This window comes from Necator americanus, chromosome X (assembly GCF_031761385.1).
Source record: "Necator americanus strain Aroian chromosome X, whole genome shotgun sequence".
Lineage (NCBI taxonomy): Eukaryota > Metazoa > Nematoda > Chromadorea > Rhabditida > Ancylostomatidae > Necator > Necator americanus.
This window is the reverse complement of record NC_087376.1, coordinates 28,823,283-28,849,113: the sequence shown is the minus strand read 5'-3', so window position 1 is coordinate 28,849,113 and position 25,831 is coordinate 28,823,283. Positions and strand designations below refer to the sequence as shown.

General features: G+C 35.7%; 1 protein-coding gene across 2 annotated transcripts; it reads right to left on the bottom strand.

Moving 5' to 3' along the window:
- Window positions 1-3,363: 3,363 nt before the first annotated feature.
- Window positions 3,364-18,608, bottom strand: RB195_025810 (uncharacterized protein; the record flags this gene model as incomplete). Of its 2 annotated transcripts, XM_064214113.1 has the most annotated exons (27): window positions 3,364-3,482; window positions 3,711-3,775; window positions 4,434-4,567; window positions 5,166-5,286; window positions 5,348-5,406; window positions 6,129-6,209; window positions 6,278-6,487; window positions 6,553-6,609; window positions 6,694-6,849; window positions 6,918-7,012; window positions 8,063-8,142; window positions 8,780-8,851; window positions 8,908-9,028; window positions 10,028-10,132; window positions 12,422-12,579; window positions 12,672-12,783; window positions 13,312-13,686; window positions 13,749-13,811; window positions 13,869-13,934; window positions 13,997-14,166; window positions 15,522-15,615; window positions 16,245-16,490; window positions 17,390-17,493; window positions 17,556-17,681; window positions 17,942-18,017; window positions 18,081-18,169; window positions 18,559-18,608. In XM_064214113.1, the coding sequence occupies 27 exons, from the start codon at window positions 18,606-18,608 to the stop codon at window positions 3,364-3,366; spliced, it is 3,204 nt and encodes a 1,067-aa protein (XP_064069994.1). The 2 variants fall into 2 exon arrangements, with proteins under 2 accessions (XP_064069994.1, XP_013309424.2); XM_013453970.2 differs by lacking the exon at window positions 18,559-18,608 and having other exon boundaries at window positions 18,081-18,150.
- Window positions 18,609-25,831: the final 7,223 nt, after the last annotated feature.

Genomic DNA, 25,831 nt, shown 5'->3' with positions numbered 1-25,831 from the left:
TATTATTGTTTTAAGTTGCCCCAGGGGTAAATAGAATTCGTTAATGTTGCTATGTGGAATCTAAGTATTATCTTGAGAAATACTGCTATTGCTATTAGAATGGATCAATAATATAGTGCTGCAAAATATAGAGTTTTTGCATAGAAATGAGCTTTCAAAGAGAGCTGGATAATAAATTTTCCAGGTAAAATGTGATTGAATGTGTGCTTGGAGTAGTAGTTCTGGTGGCTCAACAGTTATACCCTACTACTTAATTGACGTCTAATTTTTGTAGCAGATTAATGGGGATGACAACAACAGCACTGGAAATAGTACTGGGTAATATAAGATTGATCAATTTTCATTACACTACAATTTGTTTTGCTTTGTATAAAAATTTACGTGAATGTTTTAGTGCCGCAATAAAATTGTCAAATTTTCAAGCAGGAGAAATTATAGGCGTAAAGCCTCGGAAATGAGAAAATTTGAATAGAACACCTAAGATTATCAAAGAATTTTTGATTTTTTTAACTTCTTGAAAAACGGAGTCTTTTGAAGGATTCTCAAATTCTAAATGACAATAAATTGAAATTGTTACTACATAATAAGAAATGAATTCGTGTAAAGTTTGAGATTTGCTGTGGGTTGGAAGCAAATTAGAAGCTCCTACAATGGTGTGACGAAGCAATAGAAAAAAAACTTTTTTGGAGGGAATAAGTGACCCTTCATTGTTTGCATTTGATGACATAAGATTGCTGATTAAATGTTTGTTTTCATCAAAATTGATTTTCTTGATTTCCTTTGCAGAACCTCTTTTTTATAATATAGAAAAAACATTGAAATAACATTGTAACTAGGATCTGTTTCCATAGATTTCATTTTAAGCTCACTTCATGAAAAGCAAATTATAGATTATTTTTTTGTTATTTGCATTTTTCTCGCAGGAGTATAACGTCCTTCAACGATCATCATTTAGGTTAATTTGGGGTTATTTATTTATTTATTCATTTATTTATTTATTTAATACGGTCAATGATGTCCCAAAAGGATGTGACAATGATGAACCCAAATAAAAACAGAAAATACAGTAAAAAGAATAGAATGAGCTGGGATTAGTCCTGTGTACAATTTCAGCAGAAGGATCATTTAGTAATCAAAATCAAAAGCAAAACTTAACAAAGGTAGGCACTGAGACATTTTATAGGATTTTAGAAAGAAAGAAGAAAGAAACTAATTGATTATATTTATGTTATTATTTATAGATTCAAAGAAATTTATTTATATTTGTAGAAAGAAACACATTTATACTGTGATAGCCAGTATTTATGGGTGCTGTTCAAAACAAGAATCTAGCAAAAATTCAAAAAAAAATCACTGATTGAAAATAGATACCTCTATGATTAGATAAGGAGTTACAAATGATTTAAACCAATGTTTTTTTTTTAAATATTTAATATATTAAAGAGCAAATGTACTTAGAAAAGGGTAAGTTCATGTGCAGTACAATAAACGTCCTAACAGACTTTACCTATACGCTGAATGTTGTTTAGCGGGTAATATGATTCGCTGTAATCAATTTTACTAATCAGTAATAGTAATAAAACACGCAGGTGAAGAACGACTTGTTGAAGCGTAAACTTCACGAATCTACGTTGACAATTTGATAATATTCCAACCTCAATTAGGCAAAACACAAAATTCTGTCTGATTAGAAAAGAAGTTACAAATGCTTTTAAGCTAATGTTTTTTAATGTTCAAAAGAGCAAATGTGCTTGGGAAATGGTAAGTTCGAGCAGTACAAAAAAATTCATGACTCTTTCATTCATAGAAATGATGAGTCGATAGCCAGTAGATAGTAATTTTTCATTTCTTGGTTCACTTATGTTATTGGAAAAAGGTTGCCCTTTAAAATATGGCAGATGATTATTTAATTTTTTTTTTTGCAAAATATCGAGCCATATGTCTAGGTTTCTTGGTTCACTTATGTTAAAAAAAGTTTTTTTCCAGCACTCGAAGGAAAGATGAATATTTTTACGTATATAACAAGTAACTACTGAGTTAGAACAGAGTATACTAGTTACTGTATGAGGAGTGCTCAAAAAAAACTAGGAAATTCAAGGTTTAGGAAATGATTAACGTTAAAGTATTGGTGGCATACGCACTGTTTCCTTTGTTTCTTTTTATTTCTTTGTTATTTTTTGTTAAAAGATTCAGTTTTAATTAAGTTTAACGTAGTATTGAGCAAAAATTTTCAGTGCACTCGAATTTTTGGAGAGAAAAAAAATAAGGCAAGTTATATCTACTACTATATGATGGTATTGTTTGTAAATAAAATGCAGTGTTGAATAATTGTTAAGGAAAAGCGAAAATTCAATAAAAAGGTAACGCACGAAGACATCATTCATTTCTACTTCCTTTACTTCTCTTTCTTTTACTTCTTTTATTTCTCGAACTGCACTCACTACTTACGAAGAATAGAAAAAAAACTAAGCGATAAGTACAACTGGAGTGATTTTCCAGGATTCGAAATTGATTTATGTATGGTTCTTTGTGAGAAACTTTGTCTTGTTGAACTTCTTACAAAGAACCAAGTTTTTTTTTTCGACAAATTGTGTAAGATTTTAGAAAATAATGTATACATCGAATTCAAACAGCTGCCCACTCCAGGCTATACAAAATAAGTGGTGATTTTTAATAATTACGATGAACGAACGGTAGGGAGGATAGTAGTAGCGATTAAATTCCCTGTACTATGAACAGAGAAAGCGATAATATTAATGTTATGTGAATGTGAATTTTGCCTCCGCAAATGCTCCTTTATAAGACTGGATGAGTTACGGAGGAAAAAACAATCCCGTCGTTCTACCAATCTTAATTTGTTCGCTATTCGCCGCTTAATTTGCATCTCCACATGAGGCATTACTATTATACATCGGATGACCGTATTCAAATTGCATTATTTTATTTTTTTTAAATTGAATACACAACAATCGCAACAAAACAAATTGGTATTGAAATTATAAGACATGTTGTAGATATAAATAATTTATTTTCACTGTATCCTGAGCAACACATGTTTATAAGATTCGTTCGATAACAGTATATGATGTTCAGATGTCAAAAGCATTGTATGATTACCACAACTCCGACTAAGTAATGGGAAAAAAAAGAACCCGTAAAAATTTGCACAAAAACGACCAATACATATAGTAGTAAGGTGACTAACTACTATTAGGCACATACGTTGAACGGTTTTCGATGCTACATAAATTTCTATTCGTACGATAGTTTACAGACAACTGATTCGTTCGTTACTACATAGTAATATGTATATATGAATGGTAATGACACACAAGCGTATATACGATGTAAAACGGTACGTAACTACGGTCCATCGCATTTAATTCCATCAAAGTAGACGGTTGAACCATCGTAGGATATCATACCAATGCTACGATAGTCGATTATTGAGTCACGATACAGTTCACATGTGTTCATCGCTCCTTAAACAGTCATCGAAAACTTCACGATTTATAATACAGTAAATTAGCTGCAAAAAACACTATGTTTACTACTTGTAAATTGTAATTTTATCTGAATGAAAATTAGATATCCTACAAAGAAAACGTTACAAATGTTGTTGAAGCTAGATTTGAAAAAGAAAGAGAAAAAGAAAGGGTAGAAGAGAAAATTTCGAGACATTCGAAGAAACCGGAAGAGGAAGTGCTTACCGTTCGATATAAGATTTGCGGAACGGCAACCGTGAGCATAGCAAGCGGCGAAGCAGTCGCCAGGACTGGAAAAAATCCATTTGTTTGTTCTTTATACACCTTATAATACTTACATTATATTTTATACATACACTGTAATATAAATATTAGAAAACATACCATTTTATTTTACTTTTATACATATGTTTTCTTGCCTTCTGTTATTAAAAGTATAAAAACCGTTGTGTTTATTTCTTGTAGAAATGAGCGTAGCAATACTAAACAAATATTCGAAACATAAATGCTAAATAATTCATTTAGTTTGTTTTTTTTCCTAATCCTGAGTTATTATAAAGTTAAGTTTCTGGCGTTAACCAATCCGCTTGGGATGCGCTCCCACGCTCACTTCAATTCAGAATCGTTGAGGTTCACGATCGCGTAACTGCCCTATACAATGACTTACGGTGGCTAGCCGATGAGTCAAGTCAGTGCTTTTATCCTCCCAGACAAGTCTGGTACCAATTTATCGACCCCGGAGGGATGAAAGGCTTGGTGAGCACTAGGGCGGATTCGAACCTACGATCGATCGTGCCGGAAGCGGAACCTCTAACCGCTACACTACACCCACCCAATCCTGAGTTATTATATTTCAGAAATATTCATGGCGACAAAAAACACATCTACATTGTAAACTACTTTATAACTTTGCAAAAAGAAAACCAATAAACAATAATTATAATTTACCTTTTCACATAAATACTTCTGATTAATTTAGTTCCCTGGAAAGCTGTTTGATACATAGCACTGTAAGTACAGCGTCCTACGGAAGGATAAACGAGCGCTGACGGTGGAGTGAAATCCGGAGCTTTGGTAGTTGTCTAAAATGATTAATAGTAAGAACTTTTAAAAATAACTGCAGTGAAATTTTCCAATAACCACTTAGAATTGTACTCCAGTATATGTTTATCAGAAATGAACGGTTATCAGAAAGTAATAAAATTTATTTGACTTCCCTTTTACGACTTATCGTTAATGTTCTCTAATTGAGAACGTTTATACGATAATTTCGTGTAGTTCCCAAGCGTAATATTTTCTTTTCGGCAATATTTTCGATCCGACGAAACTTTTTGAGGGCAACTGTGTAATTTGCACAAATCTCGAAGGTTTCACACAGATCTGCGCAACTAACACACGAAAAAACCAAGTTTGTATCCTTCTCAGCTGACTGAAACTAGTACCGAATAGTTCGAAGTAGTGGGGTGTGCTAAATCGAACTATTTTTTTTAAAAAATTTGCTGGACGAAATATTTTGAGTGAAGGTACAGTTTTATTCGAAAACGTAAGCTCAGAATAAACTAAAGTTTTACTGATTAAAAATCTGCATTCTACGTTTTATTATATTACTTGATTATATTTTGTGCATTTTATTCATTAAAAATTCGAGCTACGGTTAATAATATTAAGTGATTGACAAACCGTAGAAGTTGTAGTTGTAGTCGTTGTCGTTGTCGTCACATCTTCTTCCAGCCACTTTTTTCTTTTTGTGTCAAATTTTACACTTCTGACTCCAGAAAGACGTGATGGATATTGTACTACTCTTTAAGACCAAACAAATTATTTCTTATTTAATACGTTATTTTCTTGAAAAGTTTACTTACACATCCTCTGCATCCAAAGGCGGTACAAACTTGGAAGGGTCACCTTTGTAATCATCGGGCTGGAAATGGCATTTAATTTTCAAATAATACGGTATTACTTAAAAAAGCAGATTTTGTAGTGGGTGGAATTGAGGAGTTCCAAGAAAAAGGGTTGATCTCTGAGATTTGATCCATTATTCGGCAACTCTATTGCAGCATCTTTTAACAAGATAACTGTTACGATAGATATCTAACGAGTAATAGTTGATTACCACAGACGTCAGTCCCTGACCTGGATACGATTTTTGTTCCAAGAAGATTGCATAAATGTGTTGAGCTCACTTTCTTGGAATAATGTAACACCCCCAAGGGAAAAGAGTACGAGAGATGCACCAATATGCAAATTAGATCAATTATCAAAGATTAATTTAAAAAATGATTTGTGAATTGGAAAAACTCATGTGGGGAACGTCAATGCGTACGTGCTCAGAATGTCTGAAAATTGAAAATGTTTTCCAGTTTCTTCAAAAAAGCCACAAATGTTAATGCTTCGAAAAGGCCGGATTGGTGAGGTATTGCGTGTTTTTTTCATTTTTCATTTTCATTTATTTTATCCTGCGCAATGTGTTACCATTGAAAACGCAAGCATTTCTCTTCAAATTATTCATAAATGCGAGAAAATCGTGGGAAATCAGGAAATTGAACAAAGAAAGTGCCAAGTTAACAAATGAGATTTCCTCTGAAGTTTACGATTATTATTATTATTATTGCGTTTTATAATATACTATTAATGTAAACTTACCAGTTCTAATTCAATAATCTTATCAAACTCCCTTTCATCCAGACCATCTGTTTCCGGTATATTTTTGTTCACATAGGCTCTCTAAATATTCATCTTGACATTATTTAAAATGTTTTTTTGGCTGGTACCCTTTTGCTGAAATATCTCACCACTATGTATCGTTTCAGTTTCGGTTTTCGTGTTGGAGGAGCTGCGGTCGTACGATGTTTGCGATTTTTTCGTCGGCGAGTTTGACTCTCTTCACTTTCGGCTTCGGGAATTTCGTAGGCTGTGGATTTTTGTTTGTTTTCATCAACATGCGAATTTAAGCCACCACTCGTTCGACTGTCGCTATTCCACTTAGGTGGTTTGGGGTTTCCCTGGAAAATTTTTGCTACAACGTAGGATACAGAGTCGATAGGCGATACAGTAGCTATAATTTTACCCTCTTATAGACCATTGTCACAGTTGATGGAAAAGGTATGGTTGTAGTCTTTTCGGCCTAAGAATTACAAATTGTTTCTATTTTATTTTCCTCAAAACATTTATTGTTTACAGTTACGTTCTGAAAAATTTCTATTCTCACCTGACCAGCATCTCCTTCGATTAATAACGTCTTCTTCGAAGTAGTAAACCTAGGGACCTCCACAATTTTACTATCCGTAAAGTGTGCTCTAGATGTACTCGTAATCGGTATGCTACTGGTTTCTTCAAATTCATTTTCATTTGCCTCGCGTTTCGACTAAATTACGTGGATGTTCTTAATTAACAATATCATTTAGGGCATGTTAGCATTTTTTAACTTTTTACCTCGCTTGGATTTCCTTCAACACCGACTTTATTGTCTTGTAGATCATTAGAGTCGGTTGCGCAATATTCTGCGAGGTATTTCTTGCGAATTTCATCTGCAATTATTACTTAATAAATCCAATTTTTTCTTGTTAGTGAAAATCTATAGGTCAAACTAAGTCGAAACCTAACCTTTTCAATTTTTGACTATATTAAAAAAAAAAAACCAAACTGACAGAAACTCTTCGCAGCGCTTCCATTAATGTGACAAATCTATTTATTTATTTGCCTATTTATAAATCAAAACTTATTCTTGTTCGTACTCATTTATTACTATGTATTATAAATATTTATTGTTCTATCCATATTTGTATTCATATTTGTTTTGAATGCAGCAAAAAGGACCAGATACAAGGACAACCAAAATCAGTAGTTAGCAATTAGCAACCAAATAAAATGTTCGAATGTAAAAATGTAAACGTTCGAAAAAAAAATCGAAAAATTCCTCGAAAAATAGTTCAGAAAAAAATTTTGAATTCGGAAATCACAAATTTGATCACCAAATAGACCAGAAATTCTTTCTATTAGTTCTATTACATCCTTTTTACTTATTACTCGGTGTAGTTGTAATAGAAATCCTTTCTATTACAACTACACCGAGTTTGTTCTAGTGAGATAGAAATAATCCGCATAACATCTTTCTCAATTTGATCTATTTTTTTCTGCTTACAAATGGCTTTTCTTTCCTAATGTGGTTTCACAGGGAACAATTCTCGCAATCCAAAACAGGAATTTTTTCGTAACTCAACAGACTTCTTGTCAATCGTTGAAATACGTACGAAATTTAGAATGTTTTTTTTGGAAGAAGAATTACTGGCTTTATTGTTTCCGCTTCTTTTTTCTAAAAATTCCCTAAAATTCTGGAATATGATAGTTCAAAGTGGTTATAATTCAGTTGCAAATCAAAGTTAATGGAACAGCGCCTAATTCATTTTATATCCAACATATTTCTTATTCATTCTACTGAAACGATTCCGTGAAATACTGAACCTCTGAGGTGCTAATGTTTTTGCATTGAACTTCGCTCTCTGAGAATGAATTAATTTAATTGTTCAATTAATAACTAGAGTGTATTGTGTCATTAACGAAGTTGTTTGATGTCTTACCTCGTGTAGCACATTTCTGCTCGAAATAACTACGTGGTGGAGAGTTTGGGACGAAGTTGAAATGTTCTGGAGTTGAGAACCTGGGAAATTCTTTGAAGGATTAACTAAAAATGATGTCTCTGACGTATAAATTCGTTTGGGATCCACAAACGCGTATGACTGCAATTCGGAATCACTGAGGTCATAGATAATCAAGTTAGTGTTCTCAGACAGGCCTTGTACCAATTTATCGACTCCGGAGGGATGAAAGACCCGGTCTGCACTAGGGAGGTTTCGAACCATCAACCGTGTAGCTACAACGGACCTCTGGCCAACTGCGTTACATCCTTTTTTTTGTCTTACAAGTACGCCCAGAACAACTTGTGGCAGAACAACCAGAACACTGCGCTACACCCACCCCAATAAAGTATTACTAGTAAGCTCTACAGAGTACTAATTATATGAATATATTAAATTACGTGCCTTCAATTCAGCTGCATTGTGAGCGCTAAAATCATGTAAAGGTACGTATATGAATTGAGTATGAGTGACTGATCTGATTCTATCAAAAATTCCAGAAGAAAGAAATACTTTCTTCTGCACCCACATTGTATGGATCGTTGGCAGCGCATTCTAAATGGCTCCTTTGCCATCTTCGTACTCGTTCTTTTGTTTTTAACGGTGCGAAATTTCCTGCTAAAAGACATGGATAATCCTGAAATGAAATGATAAGTTTACCTGTTTTGCTTATTAATAAGGCATGTGTTACTGTCGAAATAGTACTCGAATGATTGACAACCTTCTCCATACCTTAACAATAGAAGTGAAGTTAACATTTGTTTTCTGGATAAATCCTTCATTCTTACGTCGATTCTCCTCTAATACAACGACATTTACATTGTTGCACAGAAATAGAAGTCTCAATGGCCAATGCTGTGCCTTCGAGAACAAAATCGGAGAACTCAAGGAAACAGTCATCTGAATTTGCTGGAAATAAAAATCATCAGGAAAAAAAAATCAAGCAGGAAAAAAGGAGACTGCCTGGATCTCTGTACATCTATGAGACGATCACTGAGAATAATGATCAGAAAATTAATTGGATAGTTGCCCACAGTGTTCGTATTTTTTAAATTATGGAGATAAACTAACACATATTAAGATACGACTAATTCTATGGAATAAAGTAGTGAAATCCTTAACCCAGAATGCATACTGCGACCGAAATCAGAAGATGACAACAATTTTGAAAAAAAAAACCGGTTGGGAACCTACATGCGTATTCTATTTTTCTAAACTATTCTATCGATCTTTTTTCTAAACAATTCTATCATCTTCGATACAGTTCATGAGCTTCCTCAACTCTGTCGAAGTTAGGTGGCACTCCGTAGATGAATACGAGGGTTTCGCGTAGCGCAGAGAATTATAATGGTGGGTACTTGATTTTATTTCAATATTGCTCTTTTTGCAGCGCTACTCAATATCAGCACCTCTACCTCGTTCGTCTCTCTCTCTCTCTCCTTCCTTCGATGTATTTATAACTATAAAAGGAACAACAACTACGGTATAGTACAGTATAAAAATGTCGGAAGCGGAAAAATATGGGTCTGAACGCATCAAATACAAACGGTATGAATGGTATGACTGTATGATTTTCTTAAAGAATCAGGGCAGTAATAGTGGATTTATGTCAATCACATACAATAAGGTTATTACTTGACCTCCTTTTATCGAGTAACGCTGGGCGCACTGTGAACGGAGCAAATTTGTGGGAACACTTACGAACAATGCACCAGTTACAGCAACGCTTTTTTTGTCGTTTGCGTGAACGTTCTCGTACGTTATGCATACGTTTAGTGGATTTCTTTCCCTGACCGATATCGAAATGAATCAGTTGAAATGGAATCCTAATCTTTTTCCGGAACGATTCCAAGTTAGTATTTTTTTTTTGTTTAAAAAAAATCAAAAATTATAAGAACACATACGAACCTCCCATTTTACGCTTCATTGGTGTCATTGTCGTCGTTGGAGCGGATGTGGTTCCTCTACAATTTGCATCAAGTGAACTATTGGCAAGCGAAGCGATCGTTTCATCTGGAAAATGTGGTTCATGGATAACTTTAAGGATAATAGGATAAAATACTTGATGGGGTTGATCAATTCCTTTCAGATGAGCGGGAGCATTCTTCATCATTTCAAGATCGAAAAACTACAACATTTGCCGCTAAGCTGAACTCTACCACATTGTAATTATTTTAAACAACAGTTAAATGGGCAATAGGACTACAGGACTACCATAAGTCTTCTATCCTCTAATGATCATCCCTCATCCGGAATGCATCCAAAACCTGGTGCGATAGAAATTTTTTCCTGTATCCAAATAATTTTCAGCTCTTTTCTTCGAAATGTTTCTAACCGCTTTTGATTATTCACTTTTTGCAGATACAGCTCTTTGTGCTCAAGGAATGAAGCCCATAATTTAAACAATAACTTAAAGGGATCACCACACAAATCTGGAGTGGTGCGGATTTCCGGTGGAGTATTCGTATACGTAGATACGGGATCGTAGGTTATTGAGAGAAGGGTGATTCCGTTCATTTCTTCCTAATTGCCGTAGAAAACGGCCCGGAAGATACGGCTTCGAGCGTTCTGGCGCACTATTTTCTAGAAGGAGTTCGATTGGAGCGCGCCACCATTGTGCACTCGCGCATCTTCCGGGCCGTTTTTTACGGCAATTAGAAAGGAGTAGACGAAATCACACTCCTCTCCACAATCTACTATCCCGTGTACAAATACTCCACTTGAAATCCGCACCACCTCAGATTCGTGGGATGCTGCCTTTAAAGCTATACATATCACAAGTGTTCAAATGTGGAACAGTTTAGATAACGGAAGAAAAATTTTGGAAGAAGCAGTAAAAAAATTCACAGTGAAAGCTGAGAAAGTGCCCGAGAGGCAATTATGAATCGAGGAGACAACAGTAGAACAGGTTTAGATGGAGCGAAAGCACAATAAAGAAGGAGGTCTCTCAACATGAACTTGGTAAGTATTTATGATCAAAGTTGATCTGAATATTTAATTCACAGATGAATTCATACTTATGTTTAGCAGCTGTAAAGACGAAAAATTCCGAGCATTATTAAAATAATTAGTACAGGACTGAAAAAGAAGCTGTGAGCTCTCTGCAAACGCAACTGGTCCTTAAGCGAACAGAGACTGAGAAAGTAAAATTAGAAGGTCTACTACAATTGCGTAGGTAGAGAGTACTGTATTTATGTAGCACTGAGGAATTCTTCGAATTTTCAATAACTGCACCTAACTGATATTAATATATGTTGGCTGCTTTTTTTAGTAAGCAGTTGGCTTCTATAAATGATCCAGAAATTAAAAAAAATCCATTACTCCCAATATTTTCTTTTTTTGAGAAAAATACTAAGATTTATTGAGAATTACTCGTAAAAATGTCTCCTTAGCTGTAGCTTTTGAACCACCAAAGAAATATTGTATAACCATTACGGCACTAAAGCTGGACTACCGTAGACACCCAGCAAGTCCGTAAATGAAGGAAAAGGTAAAAAGTGGAACAGTTTGAGACCACATTGAACTATTAAATGTGAAATTAAAAGGAAAGAAGTCCGAGAAATTGAGAATTTCGCTTTTCTAGTCTAAAAGTTAACGAAATACTTCTCATGTACTTTTAGCCCGGACCGGAAAGACTGTTTACGTTTTGGCAATGTTTCTAAGAACTTTATACTCAGTAGTCCCTTAAATAAAACGAATAGACTCCCTCTGAGAATCCCTAGCGATGAGTTAAAAGCCCGACCGCTTGACGATTGTTGAGGACCGATTTTCTTCAGCAATAGGCTGATCCTCACTTTCTCGGATGTAGCCACTTCGATTGTGGTCATGTGCGCCGAATTCGGGATTTTCTACATTTAAAAGTCAGCGGGCGCTCTATGTTATCCGTCACTTAAGAGAACTGGATTTTTTGATGTATGAGGCTTTGAACGAGAACTGGAAAAAGGCTGGCATTTTGCTAGGATTTTATCAAAATTGATTTCTGATGGTCACGCAGTCGCAGTCAGTTTTGTGACGTATGCTGTGGAAAGCGCTGAAAAAATGCATTAAAAATTGATTGGCTTCAAAATATTGTCAATTGCAGTATTGCAAAAGTTAGGATTTGAAATCTTTATCCACATTTAATGAATCCTAGATGATTTCGGATTATACGAAGACAAGTTCACGAAATTCACGTTCACGTGATGAGGCGTTCTTTTTCTTCCTAGGGATGTTTTTTTTTTCGCAAACCGGCTCGATGTAGGCGTTTCCGTAAGGAAATTGAGGGCGCCGAACGCACAAAAAATGTCTTTCAAACAACCACACCTTTTCCACACGTTGTTCCGATGTAAGTAACGGTTATATCGGTTTGTTTTTCCAGAAGTTGAGGACTTCTATTTCGATCATCCAGATTCAGAATACAATCACGTTCATCAGGATAGTATGTGGCTGATAGACATGAAAATGAGTATCGTCGAGAAGTTCTGGAAGTATTAATTTGTAACCGAAGAGTAGAAGAACAAATTGGGAACTTGACGGCTAAAACTTTATATGGGGATTATAGAAGTCACCCTACTTGCTATTTGCACAGAAACATTTGCATTCCTCTATGGAAACATCATGTTCGAGTCCACCAGCGACGTTGGTCATTATGTATCCGGAGATTTCCTCGAAACAGCCATTTCTCACTGAAATGAAAAGATTCTTGAACAGTACCAAGTCTTAAACGAAAAAAAAAAGATTGATGCAACGCAATGACTACGCTCAAAAATCCTTTAAGAATATCGAAGAACAGATAAAAATTATAGACATCGAACAACATAAAATAGTAAAAATAGTATGGTTGGATGATATTATGCATCAATGGCTAATTTAATCATCTCTCGAACTGTTCGATTTGAAGAAAGAAGCTGAATTCCAAAAAAGCTTTCATGCGTATTTGTCCTGAAAATACAGCATATTGGTATTTTCTGCTTCCTTATAAGCATTGAGGGCATAGATGGCCTCAATCAATATGAGACACAACATTAGCAGTCGAAAAAAAGAACTTCTGCACTTGAAAACAGGGAAAACAAGTTTAAAAATAAAAAATCTGTGGTTTCTGGAAGAAATTCAGCAAATTTCTATCCAAGCATTCTTTTGTAAAAATTTTCTACAAGTACAAATTTATTTTTGATTCAAATAAATTCTAAGGAGAACACAGAAGAATAAGGTACCTATTTCAAACGAGGGAGTCTCCCTTTCACTCTCTTTCCCCGGAAGGCTCTCTTCTGGAGAAGTAGTCGTTATCATTGTTATCGGCGAACTCTCAGCTTCAACTTCCGTTGTATTCGGAGGTTCCGTGACCTCTTGATGTTCTTCTTCTGTGGTACTGGGTTCAGAAGGCAATGATACAGTGCTTGTTATTGATTCAGTCGTTGTAATTTCCGTTGGAGTAGTAGATTCAACGTCCATCTCTGAACTTTCTGTGGATGTTATTTTTTCCACTGGATGAACGGTAGAGGTTGTAGTCTCTGCAGTCTCCGTCGTTACGGTAGTGTACGATGTTGTTGACGGTTCTGTCATAAAGTTCCACATAGTTGTACGAATTTCTGAACCAAATTGATCAGAAAACGTTTCCTCATGCCTGAACGAAGAAGATTTCGAGACTTACCAGGGAAAGTATCACCGCTTGATTTTTTAATGTTCGGCAATGAAGTCGTAGCTAGAGTTTCCTCTTAAATAGATTGATTTTGGAAGAATTAAAGAAGTGAAAAATTAATGACGATCTGACCAGTCCCGTTAAATCCTACAGCTTTTCCATCTTCGTTACATACTTTGTTGGCTACACCGAGAAGCACTGAAAGTAATAGATCCATCGATTAATGAAAATATATTTGTAGAAGATAAAAACGTTTCCACCTTGAACTTCACAGCTAACGAATTGATAAGTTGCTTCTAAATCCTCAATGAGATCATATTTCCCCATATGAGAGCCTCTGTTAAGAGTACATTTTCCGGATTTATTATACCATTGGAAAGATCGGCAGTGATGAAGACGCGTAGCAGAGTATGTTTCTGCACAAAGACATCTGAAATATAAATTTGAAAGTGTGAGAGAGGATTTTGATAGTGTACGTTAAAGGAAGAGCGTAACGCATGATGCATAGTAGTCATGAGCTCAAATACAAGTATAAAATATTTTTCTGTGGATCCATAGAAAATATTCAGGTGAAAAATTGTCCATCTTGATGAAAGAGAAGGGAAAATCACCTCAACCTCTACAAAAACACACAATTGACCCGTAGTGAAGTTACAGCACGACGTATAAAGTAGAAAGTTATAGTACTGGTAAGTTATAGGAGTGAGTATGAGGATTGAAATCATGTTGCTAACTCTTTTTCGCTAATCAGTCATTTAAAAAGAAACTAGTTAGAATGATCAGCCTACGGATCATGAACTCATCCAAAACAGCAACAATTTACCTTAGCAGTGTTTAAATTGTCAAAGTACCACACAGTTACACTGTGACGGCAGTGAGGGATAAAGGAGAACGATCTATGCGGAGAAGAGGAGGGCGCAAAAAAATTCTGAACATTCTCCTCAAACCTCTCAGTATCATCCTTTCTCATTGAATGTGACCGATGTTTGACGTTTTTTCGTGGATTATTAGTTATGGATAAACACTGTATTAACACTATATTGCCTCTGAAAAAGTACATGATGCATATTGTGCAAATAATGTGAAATAACGGATTAACAAGCGGATTTGAAAAATTTTCAACAATTTCCAGGAGATCGTTTCGCCATCTGTGTGCGTAGCGCAGCCTGACGATCAAGTCCATGTCATCCGAAATGCAAAGTTTTGCAATTTTGGAAGTCGATTTTTTTTTCAAGAAAGAACTTTCGGCGAGTGTAAAGTGCTACGAATTATCGCACCCAGGAAAAGGTTTTAGGGAAATCGGGATGAGTCTGGATCTCCAATGAAAACCATTTTATCTTAGAATATTTAGGATTGTATTGAAATGATCACAATCGTCACCGAATACGTTCAACCACGTGATAGCGACGCATCCGCTGCAATATATATACACACACACACACACACACACACACACACACACACACACACACACACACACACACACACACACACACACACACACACACACACACACACACACACACACACACACAGACACACACACATACACACATACACACACACACCGTCTTTCTTTTTTCTTTCTATTTTTTTCCTGGATACTCTTACAATATTCAACTCGCTCTTTCATAGCGGTGTAATATTAGTCCTCATGTTAAACCTAAAAAAAAAACCAAAAAAAAACCAAAACCTTATGATTGCATCTGTTTTTATGAAAATTGTTCTAAGAATTGCATCATACTAAATCTTATTTAAGGGTAAGTAAGAGGATTTTGAACTCACCTGCATTCATCAATGGTAGTATCGCTGTGTTGTTCGAACGATCCTCCCAGCAAATATCGATGTTCAATCGTTCGGAAACAAACTAAGGAAGATCCTTAAATCATCGAATAAATAAAACCTCGAGATATGTTACACAGATTCACTAAATCTAAATAATTCTTAAATTACTTAAGATTATTAAAGATTGGTTCTCTTGAAACTTCTCAAGACAGGAGCCCTAATTGATGAATTTAACAATGGGGAAATCAATTTAATATGAGATCACAATTGTCCGTTCCTCCGTAATTTTCCGAAGTTTGTTTTTTGCTTGCTGTTTGGAAAACAACAGGTTGTTATGGAATGTCGACACAAAATAGCTTATAAAAAAGGTTAATGATATGCTTGCGATGAATCGCCAGGCAGTTGTGACCAATTATTACTGAAAAACTGTAGAAAACCCAAGACGACGACGGCGACGATAGACGACGAAAAAAACTAAGGACGATTTTGATAGGGCATTTACTAAAAGGAATAGATCTGGTAATCTCTTGAAACGTTTCCTATAATTGGAAAATTATGATCAAGGGATGTTAAGATGAGGTTGAACACTTATGAACCAACACATATTTCAAAAGAAAATAAAAATAAAATGATCCTTATTCTTAAACAAAATAGAACGTTTAGACTAGAAGTTTTAATTCTTCTACATTTACGCTCACATTCCATTATAGACTCAAAACTTACCGCTTTTCTTTAAGGAATCAACGAAGGCATCCTCGACTAGCAGTGTTCGCGAATCGTTCGCCGTAGACACTCTGTTCCGAATTTTTTCCGTCGGCACGTTTGAGGACATCCTTAGTTGCGTTGCCAAACGTATTTCCTTTGGTGACGTGTTGGAACCATGAATTCCATCGTGTGGCTCACCAGTGATCAGCTCTACCTTTTTCAATGTTTGCGGAAGTTCCGCACCTTCTGCCGTCGTTAATGGCACTAAATGTGGCATTACGAGATTAATTTAAAAGAAAATTTACAGGAAAAAAAGACAACAATCCGTACAACGTTATGGTTTTCAGTATTTTAAAATTTCACTGAATTTTTGTGCTAGTGAACTGTCGTTAATTCCTCCGAACAACCGTACCAATGCCCTCAGTCTCTTTCCAGTGGAACGAAGGCAAATGAATCGGCTAACGAGAAGAAAAAAAAACTATATTCTTCTGGAAGGGAATTAGCAAGGATTTTCAACATATATCTCATATGGAGTATTTATATTACATTGTTTTAGATTTTCATATTAGATTACATCATACATGTAGTGTTTATATTACATTTATTATTTACATATAAAATTTACTACAATCATATTGTTTAGAATTATTCCAGTACTATATAATTTAGGAAGTTTGGAGGAAATTTTATACACCGCCGATGAATCTGTTGGGCGATTAGAGATGTAACCCATACTTTGAAGAAAAGTAATGATTAGACTCCGGTGCGCAGTACTGCAACATATGTCACCCTCCTGGATCCGTTATTTTTGCTATCTATCTGGCACAATTACTACATATTCGGCACAAGTTATGGTAAGCCGATCATTGGAAATAAACTGTTTTTACAGTTATGAACTGTGCCGCGCTGAATCACATTCTACATTCGAATATGGTAATTTTTGGATACGAAACGGATAACGATATGTCACATTTTTGAATCGCATGATAGTATCGTAAATTCCTTTTCGAGGATCCCATAGAACGATTTAAACATCATTTTACGATCTGATCAATGAACCATAACTGAGGAAAAGATTGAGGTTGCATGATCACGAAATGATCGTCGGGTTGCATTGAGTTTGACTACGGATGACCTCAAAAGAGACTATTCCGAAAACTTACTATGGGAAGAGCGTTCATCGTCGCATTTCGATACACAAGCCACTTGAATCAAATGACTTGTCGTGTGTCTCACATCAAAATCCGTATATCGATTCTTATTATACCTATAAAACAATTTATAATAATTTATAGATGCAAAAAATACTTAATAAAATTATTTTTATACCGGCAATTCAGTGTATATTCATAGGAAATCGCGCAGGTCCTTGTGAAAGAATTAAAGATGGCCGTTCGACAGAACCTTCTTGCTCCACAAAACTCAGCACAAGCACTCACTGATACGATATTTATCCTGAAAATAATCTGGATAGACCATGATAACATTTTGTAGACCAATCGCTATACATGACAATTCTCCATTGGTGTAAATGTACTGTTAATACATGTAGGTAATAATCAATAATGCAACTTGTTTCCTGGAATAATTTTCCGACACAAATTGGGCGACAGAAACGCAGGTTAATTTTCATTTTCTACGTGAAACATTGAAACAAGACGGAAATTTGCTTAAACCAAATTTTTCGACGATACAAAAAAGAAAAAAAAGCATACCCAGTAAAGTAGAAATCAATACCCATAGCTTTGTCATAGATCACTGGTTGAGCAAAGAAATTTCGAGTGCAAAGACCTGTAAGGAGGGAGGTGTGAGTCAAATTGAAGGAAAAAGACACTTATGCAGAAGCAGTGTTACCTCGACATAACTGTAGTAATCCTAATGATAAAGTAGCGAGAAGGAGTGTGGAAGCCCTGAGGCTCCCCATTCTGATGAACTGCCCTTGTCTACAACAACACAATTGTACAGAGTGAAAGTGGATTTTCTTTTGAATCCCGTAGAGTCAAAGAAAACGACAGAAACGTGTGAAATCCAGAAAAGTCTAGAAAAGAGACATAGAATAGCTACGAAGCTGAAACCGAAACGGGATCTGATTTTTAAAAAAAAAGAACTAGATCTACCACTCTTTTACAGTCACGTGTGCTTTCAATACTTCGCACGCTCTCTTTCGCACGTTTCTTTCAAAAAATGCAAATATGAAGGGATCATGATGTTTTAGTCGTTGTCGTACACGGATTTCGGAGGTTATACAAATATTGGAAGTGTTTGAACAGTTGTATTTCTAAATTTGAAAGAAAAAAAGATTGCTTCTAGCGACATCCGCAAAGCAACTTACTTCAGAGCGTCGGTAAGACCGTCAGTAAGTCCGAACGGATCGCACCGCATCCTTTCGGAATGTAGGTCGTCAATTTTGTAGAATTTAAGGCAATCTTCCTGTAGAAACGTTAGTCTCTCGAACTTGTTCCTAGTTTAAACAGACAGCTATTAACCCTTAGCAGGCCTGTCTCTCTCCAGTTTGCATGCGGTTTCTGTTTTCACTCAAATTTCCCATTTGTTGAGGATTTAAACATGTTAAAAGTTTCTACTCTAAACTCACTATTCATCTGCCAGGTAACATCCGGATTGTTAATAACCTTCAAACCTCGGACAACCTCATTCTGACAGAGATACCATAACATAATAGACACGAGAGGCGCTGAGAAGGGTTAAGAGGGCGGAAGGAATGGATTAGGGATTATCTATATGAATGAGGGTCCAGGAATAGAAGAGCTTGAAGAAAGAGATTACTTTGGTTTTTTTTTTTGATATGCCTGGTTACACAGGTGTTCAACCAAGAAAAATCAAATTTCTCTACATGCTCAGAAATTGTCCATGTTTGCTAATAGAGTAAAATCCGAACGTGAGCTTGGAGCATTTGTGACTACATCCATAAGATTCTTTCAAGAATACTAGCGCGTCATGCAAGAGAACTGATTCAAGGGAAAAGTAAAAAAAAGTTCAAAACCTCATTTAGAGAAAGAATTCGAAGATACCAAGAAACGAAATAAGACATTTCGGCATTGGTGTCTCAAAAATGGATCAAAGGACGAATGGATTTGCATTGACGGTTACTACAAAGACAAGAACTGTTCCAGAACGAGACGTGAAATGATCGAGAAGGCGTGATTGTCCACGGAGGAGCGCGGAAAACAGGTGTTAACACGATAAACAACATACTTTTCAACACCATATAAATATAATCAAATCAATGACGAAAAGAGAAAGCGAAGTCATTCTTTAGTAAACTCAAGTTTTCTGAAATTTGAAAGAACAGGGAGTCCAGCAGGATCTGGAAAAGAAAAAGACTTTGTTCGGAACAACAGTTCGCGTGAAAACTTCTGTATTCGTGCAAAAATCTTCTAAAGGATGGACAAAAGAACGTAAGAAGATACTGTGAAAAAATGTTGATCACAAGTCGACTCCGATGAGGCAGCCGGAGAACAACAATGAAACAAAAATCGCATCGCGATCCGGTCCATCAGCCGGAATCGCACGCCCACAATCGCAGTCGCTCGACGACGCCCTCGCCCTCGTCGAAGCCGACGAGAAACGGCGACAGACGGGTTCATCGAGTCGCTTAGGCTTCCCCATTTAATCGGTTCAATTGAGCCATCAAGAGATTTCAGTTGTAGGCACCGGCATATGAATGCGTGCGTAGGATTGCTGGATTTCCTAGCGGAAAAGCCGGCGAAATCGAATCGGGAGTGAAATGATTGAAAATCAGACTTCTAGCGTTCGATAAAAAACAAAAGCTATTTTTTTTCTTCACTCATGATAAGGTTGTGCTATTTTTTGCGAGGCTAACACTTCGAAACAACTAATTTCTAACCTCAAACCACCAAGAAATAATTGTAGAAATGATGAAGTAACAGGATAAGAACGCTACCTAATTTTTTGTCTCCGTAAACAACTAATTTCTGGAAGATGAAGGTGCAGTTTAAGTTCATAATTGTTGTTGCAGCGAAAAAAAAAGACAGTTCAAGGTTCGAATGAATGCTTGAGGGCCGAGAGTGTCCAAATCATGCGGTTGACCTCTAATTGGAAAATATTACAACACAAAAGTCACTAAATAAATATTGATATTTAGTATTTTTTATTTTCTGCGGATTATTTTCTTAAACAAACATTTTTTAAACAAACAACGAAATATTTTACTGAGCTCTTTTTTTGAATGATGACGCAAAATTAGCGAAGTTTGAGAATCGTATTACGCAGACATAAAAACTACTATGTGATTGATTATAAGAGAACTGTTGAGGATATAAAACCATCAGGAATGATTGCTTCCTTAAGGATTCTCCCTACCAAAATTATCTTAACAACGTTCAAAGTACGGGCAAAACAACATTCAAAGTACAATGTGTTTGTGAAGAAAGGCAAACCAGTAATGTTCGTGTCAAGTTTATAAAGAAACATTGATAGGTAGAGAGTAAGAATTTGTGGGGAATACAAAGAGATCTACAAAATTTAATGACAGCCATTTGCAACCAGAACAAGTTCCCATCCAAAATATACAGAAATAAAGTGAAGGGTAGAAATTTCTGGTAACCTTAGAATTAATTTAAATAGGGAAGCATCGTCGAAAGAAATCATCTACACCGTTCATTTCGTGTAGATGCAGTTCAAGGTGGTTGTGAGGTAAACACAACCTCAAAGTTCATAGGAACCTCATTTGTTCTTCAAAAAAAAAATGAATGATGTGAATTCCACAATTGATGTGAGTTAGGTATCGTGAACGGATCATTAAAGAGTAGAATTGATTCTGAATTCATTTTAAAAAAAAGGGATGTTGATGAAGAGAAAAATGTGTGTAGATCATAGAAATATTCAATTTACATTAAACAAGTTTCAAATAAATCTTGTACAATTTTTTTGGATTGGTTGGTCCTTCGAAAAAAATCCAAGAATGTTCAAGAAGAAAGAATCTGTCATGATAAAGTATCTGTGAAGAAATAAGTCAATTACTGCTATGTATGTGTCAAAATATGAACGATCTGGTTTCCTAACACAATAGAACCTACACTCTGAGGATAATTTCTGGAATCATCAGCTATGTAATTAAGCGCAGCAAGTTTCAGTTATCGTATTTAATGAGCGTATAACGCAACGTCGGTCAGTACCCGATACATAGATAAGCGATCAAGCTCCGAGACCACTGGTTTCTTACGAAACCCGACAAGCGCTCTCGTTCATGGATTTGATGATGTGAGAGACTATGGAAGTGGTGTGAAGAGTCCACGTATACCGACAACGATCAGATAGCTCTGAACGTGATAATTGTATGGATGAGGCGTGGCCTTCGGAAACGTCAAAAAAGGAACTCGAAATGTCTCGCATTTCATTTTGCATGCGAAAAGACGTGATGTAGGTCGACTATAGGGCGAGCGAATTCGCAATTTTCAAGCGACGATCTCGCTGAGCTGTAAAAGAGTATGTTGAGGCGACAAATGAATTTCTTGTTGGTCGCGTAAAATCCATTGTAATGTGTGCTCGTTTACCGATTTTTTTTCTGAGATTCAAAAATCTAATCGTTCTCCGGTAAGGTTTTCGTTAGACCACGTAAAAGATGATGATGGTTTTTATTAGGACGACACAGCGGTTCACAACAAAGCGCTCTTTCATGTCCTGTTTCTGAAACGAACAAGTGTGTCAAAATGCAACTTTCGAGGATGGTTCGGCTAAGGCCTAATCGGCAGCGCATCGCTCTCGATCGCTATCTTCATAGCCGTCTTGCGCATTTTAGGATAAATGTTTGTGGAATCCCCTGAAATCCCCCCCCCCCCCCCTTCCCCTATGTTTTTGCATTAATACGAAACCGGTAAATGATTTTAGAAAGATTTCGGTGCAAAAAAAAACAGACCACATCGCCATATATGTAAAATTCTCCTGGAAATTTCACTGCCCCCATCGTCGTGAGCAACAATTTCCCATAAAAAAGAAACAGAAGGAAGGGAGGACTTGAGGTGATATCATTTTTCTATCAAATGAGTCCTCTAAACTAGCCTTGGAGGCGCAACAAACTAACGTTCCTTTTCATGGATCCAGGACATGGCAATAGTAGTGAGAAGATAAAACGAAATGATACTTCTTTCTCGACTAGAATTGCGAGATTTCCCTCATAGTAATTAGAAAGGAGAGCGATGGGAGGTAGACAAATCCAACAAAAGAACAGATACGGCTTCCATAACAGGTTGGTACCTCAGAAGCGGACTGACATCTCACATGCGCCCTTTTTGCATGAATCATCTCAAAGAATAGTGCGCAATTATTGCGATGAAAGTCGCGATTTCCTTGTCCCGTGTTTGAAGAAATTTTAGTTGTTCTTTTATATTCGTCTAACTTTTAAATAACTAAATCTTTTAGTTTCAAATGAAAACACATGCATGGAATTTTCCAACCATAAAAGACCTTCAGACTCCGGCTATACTTCCCAAAGTTGAGGGGAAATGCACATTACGAGAATAGGCAAGTAAATTCTACGTAACCAGGATTTTTCGAAATTTTACGTAACCAGTATTTTTCAGGTATTTTTGCAATTCAAAAGCCTGGATTTTTGACGGATACAACTTTCGCTAGGTATTATGGTCTTCTCCACAAATTTTGCACGTACAATTTTACAAGATATGCATTCTATAGATTTAGGAAGATACTACGTGAATTCTTTGATGGAAGAGATTCCGTAAAAAGTACAAAATTCTTGATTAAATTGATATTCATTCAGTCCTAAATCCATAAAATTTCCAGGCAACGTTTGTATGCTCATCGAACAAATATTCGTGAAGCATTAGAAATTTGTAACTAAATCAAATAGCTCATTCTGGATCGCAAAAAACGAGATTTTTCTCACGATTTAATCTCTTTACTTCAAATAAATGTAATTATCTGTTTCAAGTATCTTTCGGGCACAAAAGTTCTTTAAAGGTATGCATACATACATACTATCATAATTCACAATTCGTAGAAGTATCATGCACAGTATAGTTTAAAAAAATGATTCTGGTGTCACTAATTTTCTGTGAAATTATTGAAAACTTTAAAAAGAATGAAGTTCATGTGGATAAGGAGGATAGATGTGAATTGCAGAAAACGGGTGCTTCATCGGTCACATTTGTGACCCTAATAATCTGTTCGTCGTTCTTTTTCCTGTCAATTTCAAAACGTACCAATAATTCTAATCAAAGCTTAGCAGTCGAAAAGCGACCAACTAAGTGGAAATCATTTTGGCAAATGCTTCCTTATTTAAAAAAAACCAGATCGGAAAATAAGCAGAAATTCATAGTCGAAAAAAGCTTAGCGATTTTTATCGACGTTAAAAATTTGTTTGAGTTGTCCTTTGAATTCTCGCGTTACGGTATCATTAAATCAAGATAAATCAACACTCAAAATAATCAATTAGAACGCGTTAGACTTACGACAGGTACCGTTTTATGAGGGTCAAAGATCAGGTCTTATTTATTTTGCTACACCGAATACCATAGACGTGAAAGAATAACGGATGAGGTTCGATTTGTGTCCAACTGATCAACATCCGACCACATTCATCGAACGAATGGATTGAAGAAAGTGCGCAGTGAAAACGTTAACAACACCAATTCCCATGACATTCCAGCAAAAAAAGGGGTTCCTGGAGCACGCAATAACAATAGAAACACAAAAAACATTGGATTATCCATATCCGTAAGGAAAATTAGAGTAATCTGATGTTAACTGAAAATTGAAATAGTCTTATCACAATAAATGGTTAAAACTAGATATGGTATGGTATTCTGTGCAGCAAAATGAACAGGAGCTCATCTGGGACCTTCACAAAATATGTAGTACATGCCGTAAGTGTAATAAGTATAATTTTGAGCGTTGTTTTATCTTGAATAAATGATATCGTAATATGAGAGTTTAAAGGACAATTCAAACAAATTTTTAACATCGATAAAAATCGCTAAACCTTTTTCGCTTATAAATTTCTGCTTATTCTCCGACCTGACCTTCTTTTAAAAAAAAGGAAACATTTACAAAAATAGGTAAACCACCCGCGTTCTGCAGTTCACCAATTCAGATCCTCAATATCTACATGAAGCTCACTATTTTTAAAGTTCTCAAAAATTTCACAGAAAACTTGCAAGGATAGTACTAATTTTTAACTACATTGTTCATGATACTTCCACGAGCTATGATCCAGTTGCATATGTATGTAAACCTTCAAAGAAATTTTTTGTCTAGAAAGTATGCTGTACCAGTAGTAACAATCTATTTTTTTAATGAATATTCGCAAATGCTCAGATTTGTCGACGTTCAGTCGAATACATTATTATTTGTGAGTTAAGAAGAATAAAAAATAAGGCTATACACCATAAAACTAAATGAGAGTACGCCAACTTTGCCCAACCGTAATCACCAAACACAGAAGAACCAAATTTTCCTATTTTTACTGTTTAAAGTTTGAAAGCTAATTATTATTGTCCCTCTTCATTTTGCAACACTGCATATCAGGTATTTTTTTCCAAAATAATTTCAATCTCATATGTTTGACGTTTGCGTTTGTAGGTGAGGGTCATTTGAAACTAGAAATCTGTAGAAAAAAAACCAAAAAATTTTACTTTTTCAAGAATGTAATCGATAACAGAATCTCAATTGGCAATTTATCACTGAGACAAGAAATGCTTAAAAACCAGGAGATCGAGGATTTCCAACCATGTGGTTACCATCTTATTAAAGTTACCCTATCAAAAAACTGACATTTGGGATACTGTATGCAAAAATAGAGTTCGGGGTATAGATTTGGAGCGCGAGTGTGGCCCCATTTCATTTTCCCTAACCGTCCTGAAAAACGGTGTGGAAAACGAGCGGATCACTAATTTCCCGATGAGTAATTTACATACAGGGTGGACACAAGGAACGGGAAATTTTGAATGTGGTGGTATGAGCCCCTTAGAATTTGCTACATAGGTGGAAATGGCATCTTTCAGTACACAGCTACTTGCCATTTGCTAATCACAAAACCAGTGTATTGGTTCACAGCGTTCATTTTTTGTGAAATATTCTATTTCTTTATCTTTTTTTACTTTTTATCATTCTACAAAAATTGCGATTCAAAGCGAATTCTGACACCAGTACAATTTAGGACGTCTTGGCGGCGTTCCAATTTCCCACGCCATCAATGTACGAGCTCAGAATTTTGGAAGAGATGACCTCGATTTTATTGGTAATTTTTTGAAATCATTTACTTTTAGCTAGTTGTAATGACGTTGGAATTTCTGTTGAGCTGCAGTCGTACTAATATTATTTTTTAAAATGATCTTCCAACTTCCCAGAACTACCTCTACCGTTTCTTGGGCCATCCCGTATAATCTGCACGGTGAATCACTGAGATCTAAATAGCATATATGCATATATACACGTAACTATCACCAATCCTTTCCTTTATGTATGACATCTTTTTGAACTTATATTGTAATATTTATACAATAATTGAAGCAAATATGAAATATATGTACACTTATGTATAATCTCATTTCAACTTTGAACAGAATAAAAATAGCTTCTCAGATTTTCTATTTCCATGGGAAAAAACA